Here is a 24,886-nt window from a genome sequence, read left to right as displayed (position 1 = left end):
TGGAGCTCTGATTCCCCAGAGCCCCACCCCACTAGGGAAAGAGAGAGGCAGGCTGGGAGTATGGATGGACCTGTCAACACCCATGATCAGCAGGGAAGCAATTATAGAAGCCAGACCTTCCACCTTCTGCATCACACAGTGATCTTGGGTCCATCCATACTCCCAGAAGGTTAAAAATAGGAAAACTATCAAGGGAGAGGATTGGATATGGAACTCTGGGGGTGGGCACTGTGTGGAAATGTACCCCTCTTATCCTATGGTTTTGTCAGTGTTTTCTTTTTATTTAAAAAAAAATAGGAAAGCTATCGGGAGGGAAGGGGATGGAATACGGAGTTCTGGTGGTAGGAATTGTACCCCAATTATCCTATGGTCTTGTCAGTGTTTCTATTTTATATATAAATTTTTAAAAAATCCATGTTCATACTTTCAAAGTGCTAATATTTATCAGTTCTAGGTGCTGGACTAGAAGCACCTAGTATTCTCATGTCTTTCTGACTTTGTTTCCCTTAGTCAAGATAGAAAATGCTAGCGGTGGAGGGATGAGTACATGCTTATATTTAGGGCCCAAGTAATACTGGATCTTGTAAAAAGTCTCAGTTGCTAAGCTGTCTGGCATGGAATGAGTTGAGCTGCTGCCGAGGCTGAGGCCATCTTATGTTGACAGTGGAGCCGTGGATGTCCTGAAGAAGGGGAAGTCTTGTAAGACAATCAGTGGCTTTCTGAAGGGATTGCATTTTGAGTATTTTGATAATATTAACATCTGTAACACTTTCCTGAATTATACAGCATGTAGATATGTGTATATCATTTTGATTTACATATGTTGACAGATGACATCAGTTGTAGGAATGCAGTGTAATGACTGAGTATATATACACATTGTAACATGATCACTCCAGAAGTCTAATGAATACCCATCATCACACCTTGCTAACTCACTACCCTCACCACACAGAGAGAATTTTAAGGTCTATTCTCAAGACTTTCAGATATGCCCCAAAGTCTGATCGGCTGTAGCTACCATGCTGTCTACCACACCCCCAGGGTTTAATTTTTTATTCAGTGCCAGGAAATGAACCCAGGGCCTTACACTTGTATAATGCCACTGAATCACCACCCCAGTCTAATTTCCATTCTATATTTTTTGAGAGTAGAGAAAGGGAGAGGCTGTACAACGTTGCTCTCTACCTTTTGTGGTGTTCCTCTAGTGTTATCCACGATGCCCCCTTGTGGTGCCTGGGATCAAACTAGAACCTCACTAGTGTCAGGCATGCACTTAGTCCACTAAGCCATCTCCTGGGCTCAGGACTTACTTTGTGGCTGGAAGTTTGTGCCCTTTTCTTATCTTTATTCATTTCAGTTAAAACTCAAGCCGCTGCCTTTAGCAAATATCAGTCTGTAATTGCTTCTCCACTGAATATGGGAGTTGACAGGCTGACCCATACTCCCAGCTTATTTTCTATCTTTCTCAAAGGCATTTCTTCACAAACAGAACAGACATCCTAAGACCATTCAAGGACCCAAATGGTCAAAGAGATAAGAAGTAGAACAGAAGTCTACTTCTCCATCATACACTCTGATCTGAAACTGTATCACAACTAGTAGTCAAAACATTGTGCTACTGGCATAAAACATATATATATATGGCCGGGCTGTAGCACAGCGAAACTCAAGGACCGGCGTAAGGATCTCAGTTTGAGCCCCCGGATCCCCACCTGCAGAGGGGTCACTTCACAAGTGGTGAAGCAGGTGTGCAGGTGTCTTATCTTTCTCTCCCCATCTGTCTTCCCATCCTCTCTCCATTTCTCTCTGTCCTATCTGGCAACAACAACATCAATAACAAAAATAATAATAACCACAACAATGATAAAAACAACAAAAAAGGAAAAGACTGATTCAAGCCCCACCTGCAGGGGGGTTGCTTCAGGAGTGGTGAAGCAGACCTGTAGTTCTATCTTTCTCTCTCCCTCTCGGTCTCCCCTCCTCTCTCCATTTCTGTCTGTCCTACCCAACAACAACAACAACATCAATAACAACAACAATAATAACCACAACAACAATAAAACAGCAAGGGCAACAAAAGGGAAAAGAAAATAGCCTCCAGGAGCAGTGGATTTGTGGTGCAGGCACCAAGCCCCAGCAATAATCCTGGAGGAAAAAAAAAAAAAACACCTCTTTTATCTTCTAAGGCATTAGGGAGAGAAAATGCACAATAAATATAATAAGTAAGTGTATTTTTATGGATTTTTCTGATGTTGGGACATCATTAATATCCCTTTACCTCCTGTTTTTTGATGAACAAAGCATTCTATCTTTTGTGTAGTAACAACTATAGGTAGGGCAAACCCTGCATGGGGGATGGTTAACTGACCTTTTTAAGGAAGAGACAGGAATGTAATTTAATGAACAGTCGCCTTCTGAAAAGACTGGGAAAAACAGAGGGACAAGAAGGGTACATTGGCCAAAGGCTGAGTTTCCTCCATATCTGAGCTGACTTCCTTGTCTGTCTGCCTTTACCTCATGTCTGTCCTTCTCAGCTTTGAATGCCTGTCTTGGGTGACTGAGCCGGAAGTGGCCATTGCCAAGGTGACCCTCCTTACTGCTCACAGCAGGAATAAGAAGTGTGCTGGGGAGTCCGCTCCTTCCATGTTAAGACACATCCTAATGAATTCCGGGGACGGAGCAGGGAGTTTAGCTCACACAGTTACTTAAAAGACTTCATTAAGTCAGTGCCTTGCCACATGCCATTCTTTCAAGGCCACAGGGAATTGGTTGGGAACTCCAGCCAGGTCTCTCTAGCTGATTGGCCCTGTACCCTGGTTGAACTTTCTATTGTCCAGAATGCCATCTGACTCAGTGTTTTTTTTTCTTTTGTCATTTTATTGGAGGGGTTAGTAGTTTATAGTACAGTTGTTGACACATGGGTGCAATTTCTCAGCTCCCCTATGATAGCTGTCTCAAAACTCTCTCATTTACAAATTGTGTCCTTTTTCACCATTATGTTCCAGAATCCCAAAGCTGCTCCTGCACCCACCCCCACCCTGTCCCTCACCCCCACACCTCCCACTCCATTCTCTTTCCCTCTTTCCCCAGAGTCCTTTGCTTTGGTAAAATGCACCAAACTCAGTCCAAGTTTTACTTTGTTTTCCCTTTCTGTCCTTGTTAAATTCCTCCTATGAGTGATATCATCCCATATTCATTCTTCTCTTTCTGGCTGCTCTCACTTAACATGATGCTTTCAAGATCCATTCAAGATGAGGCAAAGGATATGATTTAATAATTTTTAATCATTTTTAACTGCTGAGTAGTATTTCATTGTGTATATATATTACAACTTTCTTAGCTATCTATTGTTGTTGGACACCTGGGTTGCTTGCAAGTTTGGGCTATTATACATTGTGCTGCTATGAACATAGGTATACACAGATCTTGTTGGATGGTTGTGTTTGGTTCCTTAGGATATATCCCCAAGAGAGGGATTGCTGGTGAGGTGGGTCTACTTCTAGCCTTCTGAGAATTCTCCAGAATGCTCTCCACAGGGGTTGGAGCAATTTACATTCCCACCAGCAGTGCAGGAAGGTTCCTTTGCCCCCACAAGCTCCCCAACATATTTATATATTTTCCCTTTTGTTGCCCTGTTTTTTTATTGTTATGGTTATGTTGTTGTTGTTGGATAGGACAGAGAGAAATGGAGAGAGGAGGGGAAGACAGGGGGAGTGAAAGAGAGACACCTGCAGACCTGCTTCACCGCGTGTGAAGCAACTCTTCTGTAGGTGGGGAGCTAGGGGATCGAACTGGGGTCCTTACACTAATCCTTGGTGCTTTGCACACGTGCACTTAACCCGCTATGCTACCGCCGGACTCCCCAGCATTTGTTGTTAATATCCTTTCTGATGTTTGACAGTCTCACAGGTATATAACGTCATGTAACTCTTCATAAATTTGCGTGTCATCCTTATGCATGGGCCATGCAAATCTCTGCATCATTCCAGTTTTAGTACATGTACTGCTGAAGCAGTCACTGTCCTGAGATTTTTAAACAGCTTTTATTCAGTGGTTTTAGGTTTACAGCCTACATTGTGTAAAAGGTTGCGATTTCTCACCTGCTCCAGGACTGGTGCTCAGGTGACTTGGTGGGCTGTCTGCTGTGCCCAGCAGACTGCTGCTTTAGTGTCAAGGGAGGGACCAACATGGACACTTCATAGCCACTCAGAGCCCTTGGCTCACACTTGGGCTAACTTTGGGTATTGTATATTCTCAGCATTCACAGGCATTTATTGGTATATAATAACATACATCCAGTGGCCTTGGAGGTGACCCAGAGGAGAAAGCACTGAACTCTCAAGCATGAGGTACTGGGTTCAGTTCCTGGCATTGTGTGTGTCAGAGTGATGCTCTGATTTTCTCTTTCTACTCCTCCCATCAATAAGTAAGTAAATATTGATAAATAAATACAGGTGTATACATCTTTAAGAAAAGATAGCATGAGGGCCAGGTGTTGGCATACCTGGTTGAGTGCACACATTACAGTGAGCAAGGATCCCAGTTCAAGCCCCTGGTTTCCACCTGCAGGGGGAAGCTTTGCAAGTGTGAAACAGGGCTGCAGGTGTCTCTCTCCCTATCTTCCCTTCTTCTCAATTTCTGGCTGTCTCTGTCCAATAAATAAATAAATAATGATGATAAAAATAAAAAGAGAAAAATGAAAAGATACAATGTACCCACCATTATAGTATCCGCCGGAATCATTTGATAGCCCTAAAAGTCTTCTTGATTCTGCTTGTTCACTCTGCTGTCCTGGGCTTTATTGTTCTTAATGTTTTTTTGTCTGAATTTTGTACCTGAAAATATTTCCAGTATTTAATATGTCTTTCAGCAGACTTAACCAACTTTTCTTGTTTAACTCATAGATATTGCAAAAACAAATACATTTAAGTATTTTTAAAGCTCCCTTTTATTTTCCAAAGGGCTGTGACTTGTATGGTAAATCACACTGTCTTCATAACTACAGTTTCAATCACATAGTGAGAAAAACTGGTCCCCAGGGAGGAATGAGATGGAGAGCAGGACAAAAGGATGGGTCTTTCTGTTTAGACATGAGAAAATTCACTGTATAAGTCAATAAATAATGATCCCAGTAAGAAAGGGAGAAAATCACAAGACAAAACCCATGTAAGCAAGTCTAGAGAGAATAAAATACTAAAAGGTTAGGCATTAAATATAAATAAATAAATGCTGAGCTTTCAGAGAGTATTCCATAAATTAGATTAATCAAGAGTAAAGATTTCCCTGGTGAATGGTGGTATTTTGAGATTCAAATCTGAGTTTCATTTATATATTCCTGGGACATGCTGCATCTGTTTGCCCAGCAGAATGAATCTAAGTTCTGATCATAGACATTCTAAACTGGTCTAATATGATAATTCACTATTCTCAAGCATCACCCACATGTAATTTTAATACAGTGATATCATCCTCCAGACTGAAGAGATAATTAACTGTTCTATAGAAAATCAGAAATTATTTCAAAGTGGGTTAGATTTTCATAAAGACTGATTTCTCTCATTCATTCAAAGAGGTAGCATTTAAAATATACCTACCCTGCAGCAAAGGCACATAAACATCTTAAGTCGAGTAGGAAAAAGCAATCAGTCTTGCAAAATAAGTCACCAGTAACTTTGGAAATGACTAACACATGTAAAGAAGTGCCCAATAAAAGAGAATGTTGTGTGGAGTCAATTCTTCACTCTTAGGAACTGGGTGAAGATTTGTCATGTCAGAAGCTGTCCTAGTGTCTTTCATTCACAATAGGCATGAAGATAAGTCCCCCCCACCCACCCTCCAAACAAAGTGTTTTTTGCCAGGTCTCTCTATCCGGAGTGTGTGCTGGAAAGCAGACCGCCTGCTAGCAGGGACCCAGGACAGTGAAATCTTCGAAGTGATTGTGCGAGAACGAGACAAGCCCATGTTGATCCTGCAAGGCCACTGTGAGGGGGAGCTCTGGGCTCTGGCCCTACACCCCAAGAAGCCACTGGCAGTGACTGGCAGCGATGACCGCTCTGTTAGGTAAGGGCTCAGTTCTGGCCATGTCACCATGCTGAGTTCATGTGGATAATCAGAGTTCCTTAGCCCATGTGTGCCTGCAAATAAAGAGGAGGACAAATCACAAACAGTAGAGAACCAACCACACATTGCCAAATGGCACGCTGAGATGCTTAACTCAGCATCCATTTCATTTCTTGATATTTTGTTGTTGCTTTCTTCCTCCCACTGTGTCTTAACTCATGAAAATGTGCTTAGAGGTAGAAAAACACTGATACCCCCTTTTTTAACTTTTGATTCATATTATAATTTTCTCTTCATAGTCTTGTTCAGTTAGCAACATGATTTACAAGTCGGATGTTGCCTCATGGGTATAATTCCTTATCTCCCTGTGACAGGTTTCTGTGGCCTACTCCCACCACCACCTTCAGTCCAGTCCTTTTCCAGTACTACACACTAAGTCTCCACTGTTTACTCAACCCCCAGTTCCTGCCCCCTCCCTGAGTCCTTTAGCTTTGGTGCAACAGACAACGCCTAGTCTGAGCTTAAGCCTGACTTCTAGTTCTCTCTTCAGTTGACAGCATAAGCTAAAGAGATAGCCCACCCGACAGAACACACACTTTACCATGCACGATGACCCAGGTTCCAACATAAGCCACTATCTGGGAAAGCCTGCACAAGGGGAGCTTACCATGTTTTTCATTGTTGTGGTGGTGTTGGTGGTGAGTCAGCAAACCCACCACAGCATCTCTGCATATGGGCAGCAGTGTGCCTCCATCCCTCCTGGTGGGAAGACAGAGTTAGGAAACCCAGACCACACAGTGTTACTTCTTACCTCTCTACCGCAGAACTCAGTATTTGAAGTTGCCCTTGTATACACTGTTTTCTTCTTTTGAGAAGTCTTTTTTTTTTCTGCTACTAAATGACAAACCCACTGCTCCCAAAAGCCATTTTTTTTCCTTTTTCTTTCTTTTGTGATAGAGGGTGAGAGACAAGAAAGAGGAGACATAGAGAAAAAGAGAGAGAGAGAGAGGAGAGACACTAGTAGCACTGCTCCTCTGCTCATGAAGCTTTTCCCCTGAGGTGAGGACCATGGGCTTGAACTCGAGTCCTCAGGCATGGAAACATTTGTGTTCACTATACTTTTTAATTTTATTTATTTATTTATTTATTTATTCCCTTTTGTTACCCTTGTTTTTTTTTAAATTCTTATAATTATTATTGTTATTATTGATGTCGTTGTTGTTGGGTAGGACAGAGAGAAATGGAGAGAGAAGGTAGACTTGTTGTTGGGACAACGGGGAGAGAAAGATAGACACCTGCAGACCTGCTTCGCCGCCTATGAAGCGACTACCCTGAAGGTGGGGAGCTGCTTGAATTGGGATCCTTATACTGGTCCTTGTGCTTTGCGCCACGTGTGGTTAACCCGCTGTGCTACCACCCTACTCCCTGTGTTCACTGTACTAACTGAGCCACCACCTAGCCTTTGAGAAGCCATTATGCTTTTCTTTGTTTTACCAGAGTACTGCTTAGCTCTGCTTTAATGTTGCTGTTAGGGATTGAACCTGAGACCTTGGAGCCTCAGCCATGAAAGTATTGCATAACCTCTCTGCTATCTCCCTGCCCCAGTAGTCTTGAAAGTACTCACAGAGAGAGGACAGGTGACTAATTCAGCCACACATTAGATCCTTATTTTGTCTCTTCTGGTGAAGCATTCACATTCATGCAGTCTAGGGAACCTGAATTCACTGTTTGTGGAGTTTTGGGGAAAAAAAATTAGGGAGTTGGACAGTAGCATAGCGGGTTAAGTGCATGTGGCACAAAGCGCAAGGACCAGCATAAAGATCCCAGTCCAAGCCCCCAGCTCCCTACCTGCAGAGGAGTCGCTTCACAGGCGGTGAAGCAGGTTTGCAGGTGTTTATCTTTCTCTCTCTCTCTCTCTGTCTTCCCCTCCTCTCTCCATTTCTCTCTGTCCTATCTAACAATGACAACATCAATAACAACAATAGTAAAAACAAAGGCAACAAAAAGGAAATAAATAAACAAATAAAATATTTTTTAAAAATAGTAGTTAGTAGTTCTTATCCTGTTCTCTTGATGGCCCCAGAAGCAGTCATGCTCATCTGCCAGGTCCTCAAGTGTGAGGACTCTGCCAGCAGCAGACAGTAAGCCTGTCCCTGGCTGTGCAGAGTCAACACTGGTCCCATTCTGACAGGGGTAGCCTTCATTCTTCTCCATCTCAAGAGCCATTTCCTAGGGAGGCCAACAAACATAATGTGTATTTTAATCAGTATGTGCTTAACACAGCTAACTAGAAGGGCCCTCATCTTGTGTTTAAACTAATCATAGTACCTAGTAGTACTTCTCATTCTAGAGGTGTTAGTAACAGTCATTGGTGGAAAAAAAGAACAGTCTTTGATTTCCAAAGATAAAAAGTAAGATTCTGTGTGAGCTCCCTTTGAATCCTATGGGAATTCCAACTTCTAGAGTACATCACAGCTGAAATCTTGTGTGCTGAACCCATTCAGTTCAGTAACAAAGCACACATTCAATTGTGTTCTTGAAATTGTATAGAAGCAGGAATTTCCTCTTTACTTCCTTTATCCATTGGCAAAAAGAATACAAGAAAGCCATTTTTTAATACTTAAATTAAAGTCTATTTTTATATGAGTAATTAATTATGGCATGTCATATCACAAGGGGCTGATATTCAAATATTATTTTTTAAGATAAAAAAAAGATTGCGTGAAGCAGTGCTCAAAATAGTCTTTTCTACAAGTCTCAAGATCTTTGGAAACGTCACGTTGTGTTGTATTTCTTGTTGGGTGTATCAAAAGGTGCAGTTAAGCCTATGATAAGATGAAGAACCTCCTCAGACTCCCACTTAGGGGACCTGGGAGAAAGGACACAGGAGTGTGTTGCTGTGGTCTTTCTTAGAACAGAACAGTGAGCAGGTTTTCCTGCCTGAACTGGCTGAATATGAGGAAGCTGCCTGTTTTCATTTCTTCCCTGTTATTTTCATTAATTAAAAATGTATCTATTTATTTTTATTAGTGATTTAATATTGATTTATAAAATTATAAGATAACAGGAACATAATTCCACACTGTTCCCACCATCAGAGTTCTTTTTTTTTTAATTTTTATTTCTAAAAAAGGAAACACTGACAAAACCATAGGATAAGAGGGGTACAACTCCACACAATTCCCACCACCAGAACTGTGTATCCCATACCCTCCCCTGATAGCTTTCCTATTCTTTATGCCTCTGGGAGCTTGGACCCAGGGTCATTATGGAGGACAGAAGGTGGAAAGTCTGGCTTCTGTAATTGCTTCCCCGCTGAACATGGGCGTTGGTAGGTCGATCCATACTCCCAGCCTGTGTCTTTTTCCCTAGTGGGGCAGGGCTCTGGGGAAGTGGGGCTCCAAGACACATTGGTGGGGTCATCTACCCAGGGAAGTCCGGTTGGTATCACGGTAGCATCTGGAACCCACCACCAGAGTTCTATGTCCCCATTCTCTCCATTGGAAACTGCAGTAGTTCTCCCAAGGCCACAAATATACATTGACTATTATTTCTGTCTATATTTATATATACTTGCCTAACACCTACACCTTTTACTACTTCTGAATGTATTTCCTGTTTTCCTCATCTCTCTGAGTCCTAATGGAATTGCAGTTCAGAGCCTCTGTTCATCTTCCCCTAACGTTTATCTCTTCCTGGGAGTATGGACCAGAAATCTTTATAGGGTATATAAGGTGGGAGTTCTGGCTTCTGTAATTTCTTCTTTGCTAGACCTGGGTGATAGCTACCTGTCTCATATTTTGTTATTGTACTTAGGCTGTGGAGCCTGGCTGACCATGCACTGATCGCCCGATGTAACATGGAGGAAGCAGTTCGCAGTGTTACGTTCAGCCCAGAAGGATCCCAGTTGGCCCTGGGCATGAAGGATGGCTCTTTCATTGTTCTCCGAGTCAGGCATGTACTGTCACTGCAAACAGCATTAGCAAAACTCTTTAGCTGAAACAGAGATTCTTCTAGTCATAATGAATAGTTGACCCTTGGGAAAAATGCATTTTTTAATTCCAACCGGTAACAGTGTTGACTCACAGTTCTCTGTCTGTAATTCTGAAAGCCAAATGGTGGAAATACAAATTTCTTTGGGAGCTTATTTGGCAGCACAGCCTGGTCCAGGGAACTAAAGTGAGATTATGTGCAGCAGATTTGTCTCTCAGTAGGAATAATCATGTATCCTGTAATTTGCTGAGAAACGATTAATGTGTTTCATATAGAGCACTGCCTCAGCTCCTACATATCTTGTAAGCCATTCTCAAATCCAATGACTAATTAATTTCAGACATCATCTGGTTCCAAGAGCTTATTTTTAAGAATTATTTATTAATGAGAGAGAGAGGAAGAGAGAGAACCAGAACATCACTTTGGAATGTATAATGTCAGGGATTGAACTCAGGGCCTAATGCAATTTAGCCACTGTACCACCTCCTAGGCTGCAGTCCCAGGGGCTTTTGGATAAGAGATTTAAGTGCTTGCTGGTAGGGCAAGGAAAAAAAATATATAGCAGCCTCCAATAGTAGATTTTTAGAGATGAATTTGAGAAACTTAAAAAAAAATATTGTGGGGGCCCGGCATTGGTGCACCATGTTAAGTGCACATAGTTGGAAGCTCAAGGATCCTGGTTTCAGCACCCCCCCACCTGCAGGGGTGGGGGGTCACTTCACAAGTGGTGAAGCAGGTCTGCAGGTGTCTATCTTTCTCCCTCTCTACCTTCCCCTCCCCTCTCAATTTCTCTCTGTCCTATCCAAAAGAGGAAAAAAAAAAAAAAAGGAAAAAGGAAAAAATGGTCACAGGAACAGTGGATTTGTAGTGCAGGTACTGAGCCCCAGTGGTAACCCTAGAGGCAAAAAAAATAAATAAGTTAATTAAAAAATAAAAAAACCTCTTCCTATAACTAATATAAAATAGGGATATTTAGTACTATGTGTGCTGCCACCTGGCTGCCTATTCAGTTGAAATATTTAGCTTTTTGTTTGTTTGTTGCATCCTGCATTATTTTTACTGGACAAAAATTCTGACTCGCCATTGTAATTCTTCTGGTTGTATTGTTTGTTCTGTAACTTGAGGGTTTTGTGACTACAGAATGGAAGTGCAGCCACAAGTTAAATATGCATGTTTTGAACAGGAAATATTCACACGGCTTTGAAAAGTGCTTTTGTCACAGTTTATTACACTAAATCCTCATTACCAGCCACATGTGACTTGTTACAGATTGATGGGCAGCATCTTCTTTCTGTGCTTATTGTTGTCTGAAAAGATAGCTAGCTACTGGCTTTCTGTTTGTTTTTTGGTAAATTTCTTTTTTCTTTTCTCTTTCTTTCTTTCTTTCTTTCTTTTTTTTGCCTCCAGGATTATTGCTATAGCTCAGTGCCTGTACTATGAATCCACTGCTCCTGGAGGCCATATTTCCCATTTTGTTGCCTTTATTGTTGTTATTGCTATTGTTGGATAGGATATTGACAAAGTGAGAGAAGAGGGGAAGACAGAAGGTGAGAGAAAGAGAGATACCTGCAGACCTGCTTCACTGCCCATGAAGTGACCCCCTTGTGGGTGGGGAGCTGGGTGCTGGAACCTGGATCCTTGTGCCAGTCCTTGTGCTTTGCAGCATGTGTGCTTAACCCGCTGTGCTACTGCCCAGCCCCCTTTGGTGATTTTCTTAAGCAAAAACATATGTCTACATATTTCCACTTTCCACTTATTTTATCACATAATAGTGAGCTATGACATGATGAATAAATGATAGCAGGCATAAAGAATTACTATAGGGGGTTGGGCGGTGGCGTACTGGGTTAAGCGCACAGAGTACTAAGTGTAAGGACCCAGGCAAGGATCCTGGTTCAAGGCCTTTTCCACCTGCAGGGGGGGTCGAGCAGTGAAGCAGGTCAACAGGTTTCTCTCTCTCTCTCTCTCCATATATATATATATATATATATATATATATATATATATATATATATGTATATATATATATATATATACACACACATATACATATATTCCCCTCTTCTCTCAATTTCTCTCTGTCCTATCCAATAAAAATGAAAAATGGTCTCCAGGAGCAGTGGATTCGTAGTGCTGGCACTGAGCCCCAGAATAACCGTGGAGGCAAAAAAAAGAGAGAGAGAGAAAAGAAAAGAATTATTATATGGAACAGTATATTTGTCACTATTTATGTATTCTGTTTGTTTAAAGTAGATTAAAAACCTCATAACTGGCTCGCAGGACTTGCCAGTCACACTACTGTCTCATAGCAAGAGAAAAACATTTTTTTTTTTTTTAATCTTTCAAATTAGAGCTGATGTTCTTGCCAGAATATGAGTCTTCTCTGTGGTGGCTAGGATTTGGCGCCTTCACCACCACTGCCTAGGTTCACAGAATATGATCAGAAAAGATGGAAAAATATACCAAACATTCACCATGGGCATTATTGACCTTTCAGAGTGAACATTAAATCATTACTTAACACTAAAAAAAAAAGTAATTTTCCTGTTCTGTTTTTAGACTTGTTTTTTTGCAGTAATAAGCATTAAATACAATAGTTACTGTTCTCATCCTAAAATACAAAAAATCTGGTTTATTTTATGCTAATCTTGATATATTAGCCTTTTTATGTTATGTGTTTTTAAATTCATTTTACAGGTGGGGCAGTACACATTTTTCTATATGGAAGGAACCAGGTTTGAGCCCCTGCTACCCACCTACAGGGGAACACTTCACGAACAGTGTTAGATTTCTCTCTGTTTTGTCAAATAAAGTAGAAAGGAAAAAAAAGTCTCCAGTGATGGTAGACTCATAGTGCTTATCATAAGTTCCAGCAATAACCCTGGTGGCAATAAAAATAAAATAAAATATAATAATAAATTCATTTTATAAACCCCAGTTTATTTAACAAAATGTCTTAGGGAAAGTTTTGGGGAATAGAACATAAAAGCCAATATGCAATTTTTAAATTTTTATTTAGAAGTCCAAAATACTACTTTTAAGGTTAATTCTTACCCCCCCCCCAACTGGTTATTTATGGATCGATCATCTTAAATCTTTCCTCAGTAGTTAGTACTTTGATTTCTGTAGGCTTTATCTTCTTTTCAGAACAGATTTAGCCCCTTACATACATACTTTAGAGCAAGATGTGAGAGTACTGTTTCCAGTTGTTGATTGTTACGTTGCTTTTATTCTTGCAGAGATATGACAGAAGTGGTTCATATCAAAGACCGAAAAGAAGTCATCCATGAAATGAAATTCTCTCCAGATGGGTCTTACCTTGCGGTGGGCTCCAATGATGGTCCAGTAGATGTTTATGCTGTCGCCCAGCGCTACAAGAAAATTGGAGAATGCAACAAGTCTCTTAGTTTCATCACACATATCGACTGGTCCCTGGACAGCAAGTACTTGCAAACCAATGATGGTGCCGGAGAGCGGCTGTTCTACAAAATGCCATGTAAGTCCTGTGAGCATAGGATCCTCATGAGAAGCAGAACTGTGAATATATGCAGAAAATAGGGGGCAAGGAGTGCTTTCCTGGAACATGATTTCCAAAATCACAAGCTCCTGAGATTAAAAGGCTGACTCGCATTCAAATTAAAATTGATCTCACTACAAAGGGGATGATGGATAAAATAAAATGTCCATTCTAAGACAGAGACTGGACATATATATTTGTTGTGATAGACTAAGGAATTTGTTCCTAGAGTATATAAGGAATGCCTAAAAAAAAAAAAAATGAAAGGAGGGGGGAAAAAAGTAGAAAAATACTAAAGATTGAGGGATCATAGTCCTCATTCACTGTGACCACTGAAGTTTCAATCAGTGATCTTTCTAATTGAAGCCCATGTTCTGTGGCTATTTGGTAGGTTGTGCTAGTTGGAATTAGAACACAGTTTTAGGGGCTGGGCAGTAGCACACCTGACTCATGCTACTATGCACAAGGACCCAGGTTCAAGCCCCTGTCCCCACCTGCAGGAGGAAAGCTTTGCAAGTGGTGAAGCAGGGATGCAGGTATCTTTCTGTCTCTCTCCCCCTCTATCATCCCTTTCCCTCTCCATTCCTCTTTCTCTATCCAATAATAAATAAAAATAGTAAAAATTTTAAAAAAAGAACACAGTTTTAATTCAGAATATCCACTATAGCTTTTTGAGTTTTGGGGGGTTTTTTGACCACAGGATTATTGCAAACTTAAGAATTCACTGCTCCTGGCATCCGTTTTTTTTCCCATTTTTTTCCTTTCTAATTTTTATTAGGACAGAGAAATTGAAAGAGGACAGGCAGATAGAGAAAGGAAGAGAAAGACATTGAGAGAGGAGAGGCAGATAGAGGAAGAGAAAGACACTTGCAGACATGCTTCACCACTTGTGAAGTGAACCCCCTGCAGGTGGGGTTCTGGGGTTTGAACCTGGGTCCATGTACTTGGTAATATGTGCATCACGGCCCAGACCCACACCACCGCCCCAATATATCTTTTACACAAATGAAATCATCCCATATTCATCCTTTCTGTCTTACCTCACCATGATTCCTTCAAGGTCTGTCCAAGGTGAGGTGAAGATGACTATATCATTCTTAGCACTCAAGTAGTATTCCATTGTGAAAATAAACCACAACGTTCTTAGCCACTCACCTACTGTTGGACACCTAGGTTGCCAACCAAGTTTGGGCTGTTATGCAAGGGAGACTAGAGGGCTGCTTCATCGCACACAGCGCTAGAGATTGAACTTAAGGGCCCCAGATGCAAAGTATGTGCTCTGTCTACTGAGCACCTCCCTAGTCCCATAAGTTCTGACATTAATAATGCAAAGCATGGGAGTTGGGCAGTAGTGCAGCGGGTTAAGTGCAGGTGGCGCAAAGCGCCAAGGACTGGCAGAAGGATCCCAGTTCGAGCCCCTGGCTCCCCACCTGCAGGGGAGTCGCTTCACAGGCGGTAAATCAGGTCTGCAGGTGTCTGTCTTTCTCCTCTCTGTCTTCCCCTCCTCTCTCCATTTCTCTCTATCCTAACAATGACACCATCAATAACAGCAACAATAATAACTACAACACTAATAAAAAGACAAGGGCAACAAAAGGGAAAATAAATTGAAAAAAAAAGTAATGCAAAGCACAAACCAGTGAGATAGCTCATCTACTGGGGCAGCTGCCATGAGCCCACACACAACACACAGGAGTCCTGGGGCCCTGGGGGCAGCTCCTATTGCTCTCTCTGTAAAAGCCCAGAACAGTGAAATCGCATGTGCAGATCCTGGCAGTGTTAACAAAGAAAAAGAAAAAAAAGCAAGTCATAGTACCATCTGTGCCTAAATAATGAAGGTGAAATGGATATTACTAGCTTGAGACATTACATTCAGTACAGTCATCATTGTCTTCCTCTGTTTCGAACATAGACTTGTTTTAAACATAGCTGAAAAGAAATGAGATAAGAGATTTGAATTTGTAGTTTCCTTATTTTGTAGGAGGCTTTTCTCTCCCTCCCTCCCTCCCTTCCTTTTTCTTTCTTTCTTTTATTTATTTATTAATGAGAAAGGAGGAGAGAGAGAGAAAGAAGTAGACATCCGTCTAGTACATGTACTGCTGGGAATCAAACCAGGGACCTCATGTTCGAGTGTCTAATGCTTTATCTACTGCACCATCTTGAGGACCACAAAAGATGTTCCTTAAAAGAAAGAATTTGCAAACTGACTCATAGAAAGCTGATTATCAGGGGTCTGGGCAGTAGCTCAACAGGTTAAATGAACATGGCTCGAAGCACAAGCACCAGTGTTAAGGATCCCAGTTCAAGCCCCTGGCTCCCCACCTGCAGGGGGGTCACTTCACAAGCGGGGAAGCAGGTCTGCAGGTGTCTATCTTTCTCTCCCCCTCTCTGTCTTCCCTTCCTCTCTCCATTTCTCTCTGTCCTATCCAACAACAAACAACAAGGGCAACAAAAGGGGGAAAAGTGGCCTCTAGGAGCAGTGGATTCATAGTACAGGCACGGAGCCCCAGCAATAACCCTGGAGGCAAAAAAGAAAAAAAGAAAAGAAAACTGATTATCAAAGGGAGATGGGGCATAGAAGAGGGTTTTCTCCAGCATAATAACAGAAGAACATTGGTGACTTGTATACGGACACTCATAGGTGGGAAACAATATGCCTAAAGTTGTGTAATATTGTAGGCCAATAAAAAAAAAAACTGATGAAAAAAGGAGAAATGTTTAAGAATACTAGGGAGTTGGGCAGTAGTGCAGTGGGTTAAGTGCAGGTGGTGCCAAGCACAACGACCGGTGTAAGGACCCCGGTTCGAGCCCTGGCTCCCCACCTGCAGGGGAGTCGATTCACAAGTGGTGAAGCAGGTCTGCAGGTGTGTGTCTTTATCTCCCCCTCTCTGTCTTCCCTTCCTCTCTCCATTTCTCTCTGTCCTATCCAACAACAATGACATCAATAACAAAAATAAAAAAAAACAAGGGCAACAAAAGGAAATAAATAAGTAAATATAAAAATAAGTAAATAAAGAATACTAAACAAAAAAGGGTCAATGAGGTATAACATAGAACAGTCTTCTCAATTATAGCATTTACATTTGTTGGTCTTTTCAGCTGGAAAACCTTTGACCAGTAAAGAAGAGATCAAAGGGGTCCTCTGGGCTTCCTGGACATGTGTGAAAGGGCCCGAAGTGAGTGGGATTTGCCCAAAATACACTGATGTCACGGACATCAACTCTGTGGATGCAAACTACAATAGCTCTGTTTTGGTGTCAGGGGATGACTTTGGACTGGTCAAGCTGTTTAAGTTCCCTTGTCTCAAGAAAGGTAAGAATGAAAGCAGGGATTTGTTGAGCAAAGGCCTAAGGCTTCGTTTTCACTCCTTATCACATTGAAATAGAATATGTTGACGTCATTTTTTGAGTTATGTAAATTTATAAGTTTAAGTTAGTACTTATCAATAGAATTATCACTCACCAAGATTGATTAACCCCATGTTTCACATTTTAAGTGTCATATTTACATTTGTGTAAAAAGATTTTATTTTAAATTTCTTTACTGGGGGTATTAATGGTTTACAGTCAACAGTAAAGTACAGTAGTTTGTACATGCATAACATTTCTCAGCTTTCCATATTTCCATTCAACTCCCACCAAGTCTTCCTCTGCCATCATGTTCTGGGACCTGAACTCCCCACCCCCACTCCAGAGTTTTTCACTTTGGTGCAAAACACCAAACTCAGTCCAAGTTCTGCTTTGTGTTTTTCCTTCTATTCTTATTTTTCAACTTCTGTCTATGAGTGAGATCATCCCATATCCTTTTGTTTCTAACTTATCTCATTTAAGATGACTCTTCCAGGCTCCATCCAAGATGAGGTGAAAGTGAATTCACCATTTTTAATAGCTAAGTAGTATCCCATTGTGTATATATATTACAACTTGCTCAGCCACTCATCTGTTGTTGGACACCTGGGTTGCTTCCAGGTTTTAGCCATTACAAATTGTGCTGCTATGAATATAGGTATACACAAATATTTTTGGATAGGGTTAAAAAAATTTTAAACACATTTAAATTTTGTCCATGCTTCAAGGCTAATTGTAGTTAACATGGAAAATAAAGACAAATCCTTGTAAAGATATTTAAATTAAACCTGAAAGAGGCTTTTCTGGAGGTGTTTGGTGTATGAACCCCTTTTCTTAGCGTGCATGTGCACGCACACATACACTTTTTTTGATTTTTTTTATTAGTGAGTCATTTAATAATGATTAACAAGATTGTAGGATAAGAAGGGTACAATCTCATACAGTTCTGAACACCAGAGCTCCATGTCCCATCCCCTCTACTGAAAGTTTCCCTTTTCTTTATGCCTCTGGGAGTATGGACCAAAATTCTTTTTATTTTTTTATTTTTTTATTTAAGAAAGGATTAATGAACAAAAACATAAGGTAGGAGGGGTACAACTCCACACAATTCCCACCACCCAATCTCCATAACCCACCCCCTCCCATGATAGCTTTCCCATTCTCTAGCCCTCTGGGAGCATGGACCCAGGGTCCTTGAGGGTTGCAGAAGGTAGAAGGTCTGGCTTCTGTAATTGCTTCCCTGCTGAACATGGGCGTTGACTGGTCAGTCCATACTCCCAGTCTGCCTCTATCTTTCCCTAGTAAGGTGTGTCTCTGGGGAAGCTGAGCTCCAGGACACATTGGTGGGGTCTTCAATCCAGGGAAGCCTGGCCAGCATCCTGGTGGCATCTGGAACCTGGTGATTGAAGAGTTAACATACGAAGCCAAACAATTTGTTGAGCAGTCATGGATCCCAAGCTTGGAATAGTGGAGAGGAAGTGTTAGGAAGGTACTCACTGCAAACTCTAGTGTACTTCTGCTTTCAGGTATATATTTTGCAGTAGTTTATGGATACGTGTGAACATAAGCTCTCTCTCACAGAAACTGGTGTATATCTAGGTTATGGGACTTTGTTAGAAAGTGAACTACCAGAGATGAAATTAGAGTGTACTATAAAAGGAAAGGTCTCACCCAGTAATGAAGCTGAAGGGTTGTCATTCCACACGTGAAGTCTCTGGACACAGTCTGAGGTGAAGCATGTTGAGGTGGCAATCGTTACGTTAGTTAGGTTGTGATCAGTGGATGCAATATTATTTGGTTTGGATTGGGAGATGCATACGGGAAAGTGGGCCCTATCCAAGGGTTCCAGGACTGGGGTAAGTAGGGGCTCTATAGTGGAGATGTGAGGTTCCTGCTGTCTTAGGGTTCAAAAAGACAATCGACAGTTCTTCTTCTTCTAGCGTTTGCCCTTCTTCCATAGCCAGTCAACAGCGTCAGATTGAGCCTGATGTAAAGTTTCGAGACCTCCTTTGAATCTGGAGAGGTGGCAGTCATTGACTATGTGGGTCATAGTCTGTCTGTAGCCGCAGGGGCAATTCGGGTCGTCTCTGGCTCCCCAGCGATGGAACATAGCGGCGCACCGGCCATGGCCTGTTCGATAGCGATTGAGGAGGGCCCAATCATAACATGCTAGGTCAAAGCCAGGTTGACACCTGCAGGGGTCTGTGATGAGGTGTTTGTTCTTTACCTCAGCTGACTGCCAACTCTGTTTCCAAGAGACTGGAACAGAGAAGTTCAGTGTAGGCATAGGGGACCAGATTGGGTAACGAGACGTCAAGCGTTGGACAGGGTGGGCAAAGATATCCGCGTATATTGGCAGGTCCGGTCGAGCGTAGACGTGGGAAGTGAACTTAGATGATGCCGCATCCCGACGAATATCTGGTGGGGCGATGTTGCTAAGAACTGGCAGCCATGGAACCAGGGTGGAACGGATGGTTCCAGAAATTATCCTCATAATTTCTCATGGAGGAATATAATTTGGAATCAACCAAGTGGACATGGGGGCTACAGAACCATACTGGGGCACAGTATTCTGCAGTGGAATAGCATAATGCCAGAGATGATGATCGTAGTGTGGAAGCGCTCGCACCCCATGAGGAGCTGGCCAGTCTTGCAATGATGTTATTCCTCGCGCCCACCTTTGCTGCAGTTTTTATGAGATGTTTGTGAAATGACAGAGTGTGATCAAGAGTAACGCCAAGATAGACTGGCTGGGCTTCATGCCGGATTCTCGAACAGCCAAGCTGCACATTAAGCTCACGCGAGGCCGAGGCATGGTGTAGATGGAAAACAGATGATACCGTTTTTGCAGTGCTAGGGATTAGTCACCATTTTTTACAGTAGTCAGATATCAGAGACATGTCTTTCGTGAGTGTTTCCTCAAGGATGTCGAACTTTGATGCCTGAGTTGCACAGCAGATGTCATCGGCGTAGATGAACTTCCTTGAAGAAGTTTCTGGGAGGTCATTGATGTAAATATTAAATAGTGTAGGAGCCAGAACAGAGCCCTGGGGGAGGCCACTTGAGACAGGTCTCCTTCTGCTAGACTTGTCACCCAGATGCACCCGGAATCTTCTGTTTTGGAGAAGAAACGATATAGTGTTGGCCACCCATGAAGGCAGGCATCTTGAGATCTTGACTAGGAGACCACGGTGCCAGACCGTGTCATAGGCTGCTGTGAGATCAACAAAGACAGCACCCGTCTTTAAATTCTTCTGGAATCCATTTTCAATGTAAGTTGAGAGGGCCCTCTCAACAATCGACAGTTAATGTTATTATCACATTATTTGTTAATTGGGTTAACTTTGAAAAGTCCTTTTGTTATGGTTTGCTGTACAGTATCCAGTATCTTGTATATAGCTGTGCTATTGGATGCTGGACCAAAATTCTTTATAGGGTGCAGAAGGTGGGAATTCTGCCTTCTCTAATTGCTTCTCCACTAGACATGGGTTTTGGCTTGTGGATCCATACCCCCAGCCTATTTCTGTCTTTCCCTAGTGGGATAGGGCTCTGGAGTGCTGGGGTTCCAGGATACAGTGGTGAGGTCGTCTGCCCAGGGAGGTCAGGATGGCATCATAGCAGCATCTGTAACTTGGTGGCTGAAAGGTGGTAAGATATAAAGCAAATTGTTCAATAAACAGGGACCCAAAGGTTGGAGTAGAGCAAATGAAACTAGGGGCCTTCATGTGGGAAGGAGGTAGGAAGTCTATTTTAGGTTTTTTTTTTTTTTTGTGTGTGTGTGTGTGTGTTTTAAAGAATATACATTTATTTTCATAAGAAAGAGAGAGGCCCCAAAGTACTACCCAGCTCTGGCTTATGGTGGTGCCAAGGATTGAACCTGGGACTTCTGGGATCTCGGGTATGCTAAGTTGATGCACAATGACTCTCTCTAATCCTACACATTTTGTTACCTTTTTGTTAAAAAAAATTATTTATTCCCTTTTGTTGCCCTTGTTGTTTTATTGTTGTTGTTATTAATGTCGTTGTTAGACAGGACAGAGAGAAATGGAGAGAGGAGGGGAAGACAGAGGGGGAGAGAAAGATAGATACTTGCAGACCTGCTTCACCACCTATGAAATAACTCCCCTGCAGGAGGGAATCCAGGGGCTGGAACTGGGATCCTTATTGCCGGTCATTGGTGCTTTGCGTGCACCTGCATTTAACTTGTACTATGGCCTGACTCCCTTTTTTTTTTTTTTTTTAATTTTTAAAGCTTTGTCACTTTCTTCTGTGTATCACCTTTAGACTTTGTGGTCTGCAGCTCACTTAACCATACAGTGACCCAGTCCTCTTCCTCCTCGGCTAGTAGAGATAGAGCCCATGTGCACACTTTTCTCAGGTGACCCAAATGAGCCCTGCAGATCTGCTCTTAGAGAAAACTCATTAGTGGGTAGGGACATGCTGCTGCCTGTACACTCTTACACTTGAGTGACTTACATTCTGCAAGGGAAGGGATTGAAAATGTAATCAGAAACTCAATTTCAGCTAAGTGGCAGTTTTGAAACAGTGGTAATTATCATACAGAATTGAACATAAAATGAATGAATAGCGAAACCGCCAGCAGTTAACTTAGCAAAATGACCATCAGCTGAAAATGCTTGAGCCACAAAATTTTCTCAACATGCAGAATTCAAACTCCGTTCTTTCCCCCAATGTCTTTTTTTTTTTTTAAATAGGGCATATCTTGTTAGTCTGAATAATGTACTTGGTAGGAGGTAAACTAGGCAATCAAGAGGTAACTGGGAATTCAGAATTATCAGTGGAGTCTGCATTGCCTATGTATAACCAAGCGTTGCTGGTGGTATCAAGTCTGTAAAATAGCGATGACAATGTGGGATGTGGCCCTGTTTAATAGAATGTTAGGGAGGGGAGTTGGAGCAGTGAGTGGTACTTTCAGAATGAAACACCATTCATTCATTCAAAAAAAAAAAACAAAAACCTTGAGGATTGGTGGCATATAGGACATACGTAAATAGGGTGACTATGAGAGTAATAGAATTCATCTCAATAATGGTAGAAGTAACCAAGTCCTCATATCACGTTGATTTGTCTACTCCTTATGGCTAAGAGTTTATACATCTTGCAGTTTACCTCAAAGATGTTTGGGTTTTTATGACCTTTTTGTGCCAAAACAGATGAAGAAACAAAAGAGCAATTTTTTAAGATTTTAAAAAATATTTATTCCCTTTTATTGCCCTTGTTGTTTTATTGTAGTAATTATTGTTGTTGTTATTGCTGTCATTTTTGTTGGATAGGACAGAGAGATGGAGAGAGGAGGGGAAGAAAGAGAGGGGGAGAGAAAGATAGACACTTGTAGACCTGCTTCACTGCCTGTGAAGCGACCCCCCTGCAGGTGGGGAGCCAGGGGCTCGAACCAGAATCCCTATGCCGGTCCTTGAGCTTTGTGCTATGTGCACTTAACCTGCTGCACTATCGCCTGGCCCCCGACTATTATTTCTGTAACTGACTTTCTGTCTGTCTATTTATCTATATCTTTGCCCATTTTTCTTTTTTTAATTTAATTTAATTTTATTTAACATTTTTTCTTTTTTTTAATTTTTATTTATAAAAAGGAAACACTGACAAAACCATAGGATAAGAGGGGTACAGCTCCACACAATTCCTACCACCAGAGCTCCGTATCCCATCCCCTCCCCTGATAACTTTCCTAGTCTTTATCCCTCTGGGAGTATGGTTTGCCCCTTTTTTTCTATGGTCATGCCTTATCTTCCTTTTTAAGTCACACCTACACCTAGTACTACTTCAGAATGTCCATTTTTCCTCTTCTCTCTCCAGGTTCCGATGGAATTGGGTTTCAGAACCCTTTAGTCATCTTCCTCTAACATTTCTCCCCCTCTGGGAGTATGAACCAAAATTCTTTATGGAGTACAGAGGTTCTGGATTCTATAATTGTTTCTCTGTTGGGCATGGGTGTTCCATACCCCCAGCTTGTTTCTGTCTTTCCCTGGTGGGTTAGGGCTCTGGGGAGGAGAGGGTCCTGGACACATTGGTGAGGTCATCTGCCTAGGGAGGTCAGAATGGAATCATTGTAGCATCTGCAACTTGGTGTCTAAGAAGCAGAAAGATAAAATGGACAAAATATTTAATAAACAGGAACCCAAAGGTAGGAGTAGAGCAAATGGGAATAGGGCTTTTGGGTGGTAAGAAGTTAGAAAGTCTATTTTAGGTATGTTCCTAGGGGCCTATGAATTTAGTGACTTTTGCTTGAGTTTGATAGCTAATGTGGACTAAAAATGTTGTCTGGGAAGATGATGTCAAAGCTGTATTAGGGCAGAGAGTGGCCCCCAAACTTGCAAAAAGAGCATTTTTGATGTAAATAATAACAACACTGTGGAACCTGTCTCCCTATAACCCAGGCTACTTGTGAAAAAGAGCTTCTTCAACTTTGGAACCTATAATCAGTCACATCTGATCAAAGACTACAAAAAAAAATGCTAAGAGAAGCAGACATTTCAGTTTTTCCCATTATGATTAAATAAAACTCATTATCATGCTAATTAACACATTTATGATAGTATGTGTGCAGTATTCTGTTGCACAGTAGTTAGACAGGTGTTCCACAGTTAGTGAAAACAACGTGATTGGTATTTTACATAGCCAACCAATTTGTCTTATTTAGTTTTGATAGTTTTCTAACATTAAAATTGTGTGTGGGGGGGAATTCTGTAATTTTCCCATTGTTTTTGTTTGACCATCACCTTGATTGCGCTGACATGAGACAAAATATAGTCTTGATTGTTGAGATTTGTCCTTTATTTCTTCCCTCCTTTCTTTCCTTCTTTTTTTCCCTTTTTTTTTTCTTCTTTGTATGAACCCCCACGCTTGATTTCACCATGTGGAACTAGAGCTTAACCTGGGCTGCAGGTATGACAAGGCATGCTCCCTACCCAGTGGTTATTTTTCCAGCCCAAATTTCCCGTGTCTGAGCACCTTAGCCACGCTCTTTTGCTCCCTGCCCCAGAGAAAGACTCAAGACTGAGGCTGTTCACCTTATTAACCCTTCACACACAGTTCTTACAGAGCTACTTTTCAAGACAGGAGTCCTGGGTATGCGAAGCTTGATGTGCAGAAGCCTGGCTCTTGGCAGAGAAATTGCTGCTCTTTCCTAGAGCCTGCATGAGCTGAGGCAGTGTGGGCTGGGAAAACCTGAGTGGCCAGAGCATGGTGAAGAAGGAAGGCTATGCACTGCAGAGCTGGACAGGTCGGGAAGTCATCTTACCAAGTGCCTGTGGACTGTGCTACAAGTGTGGATCTGAGACTGAATGTGGTGAAAACTAGTAGGGGATTAAGGCAAAAGCCAAGATAAAATTACCACCACTACCACCACCAGGGCTATCACTGGGGCTTAGTGCCTGTACATGAATCCACTGCTCCCAGAAGCCTTTTTTCCTTTTCTTTTCTTAATTTCTTTCCTTTTCTTCTCCCTCTCTTCCTTCCTTCCATCCCCCCTTCCCTCCTTCCTTCCTTCCTTCCTTCCTTCCCTCCCTTCCTCCCTCCCTCCCTCCCTCCCTCCCTCCTTCCTTCCTTCCTTCCTTCCTTCCTACCTGCCTGATTTTCTTCCTTTCTTCCTTTCTTCCTCTTCCCCTTCCTTCCTTCCTTCCTTTCTAGTTTTGTATTGGATAGGACAGCGAGAAATTGAGAGGGGAAAAAAGAAGAGATAGAGAGGTAGACACCTATAGACTGGCTTCACAACTTGTGAAGCATCCCCCCTGCAGGTAGGGATTGGGGGCTCAAACCTGGGTTGTGTAGAATAGACTAGAGTACCGAGGGGCTTTTGGTATATTGTTTTTACTGTCCAGGTGTCTTGGAGAGTGGTTCCATGAGCCAGGTATACAGATTGGTGGCTGAGATTAGGAAACAGTTCCAAGGTAGAACTGAAAATTCTTGCTGATGGATTGGATGTGAG

The 24,886-nt window shown here is 41.9% G+C and overlaps 1 protein-coding gene and 1 non-coding gene across 2 annotated transcripts in view; one reads left to right on the top strand and one right to left on the bottom strand.

The window, feature by feature from the left end:
* EML6 (EMAP like 6) overlaps nt 1-24,886 on the top strand; it is a 352,660-nt gene that overhangs the window by 174,266 nt on the left and 153,508 nt on the right. The window contains exons 8-11 of the mRNA XM_060187640.1: nt 5,862-6,063; nt 9,880-10,017; nt 13,296-13,552; nt 16,673-16,885. Coding sequence (XP_060043623.1) covers nt 5,862-6,063; nt 9,880-10,017; nt 13,296-13,552; nt 16,673-16,885 — 810 coding nt within the window. The remainder of the gene's footprint in view (nt 1-5,861; nt 6,064-9,879; nt 10,018-13,295; nt 13,553-16,672; nt 16,886-24,886) is intronic.
* LOC132537874 (U6 spliceosomal RNA) lies at nt 3,919-4,020 on the bottom strand. The gene has a single exon (XR_009549297.1). It is a non-coding gene; the product is annotated as a U6 spliceosomal RNA (small nuclear RNA).

This window comes from Erinaceus europaeus, chromosome 3 (genome assembly GCF_950295315.1).
Source record: "Erinaceus europaeus chromosome 3, mEriEur2.1, whole genome shotgun sequence".
Classification (NCBI taxonomy): Eukaryota; Metazoa; Chordata; class Mammalia; order Eulipotyphla; family Erinaceidae; genus Erinaceus; species Erinaceus europaeus.
The sequence above is the reverse complement of the archived record's forward strand: the minus strand, read 5'-3'. Positions and strand labels throughout refer to the sequence as shown.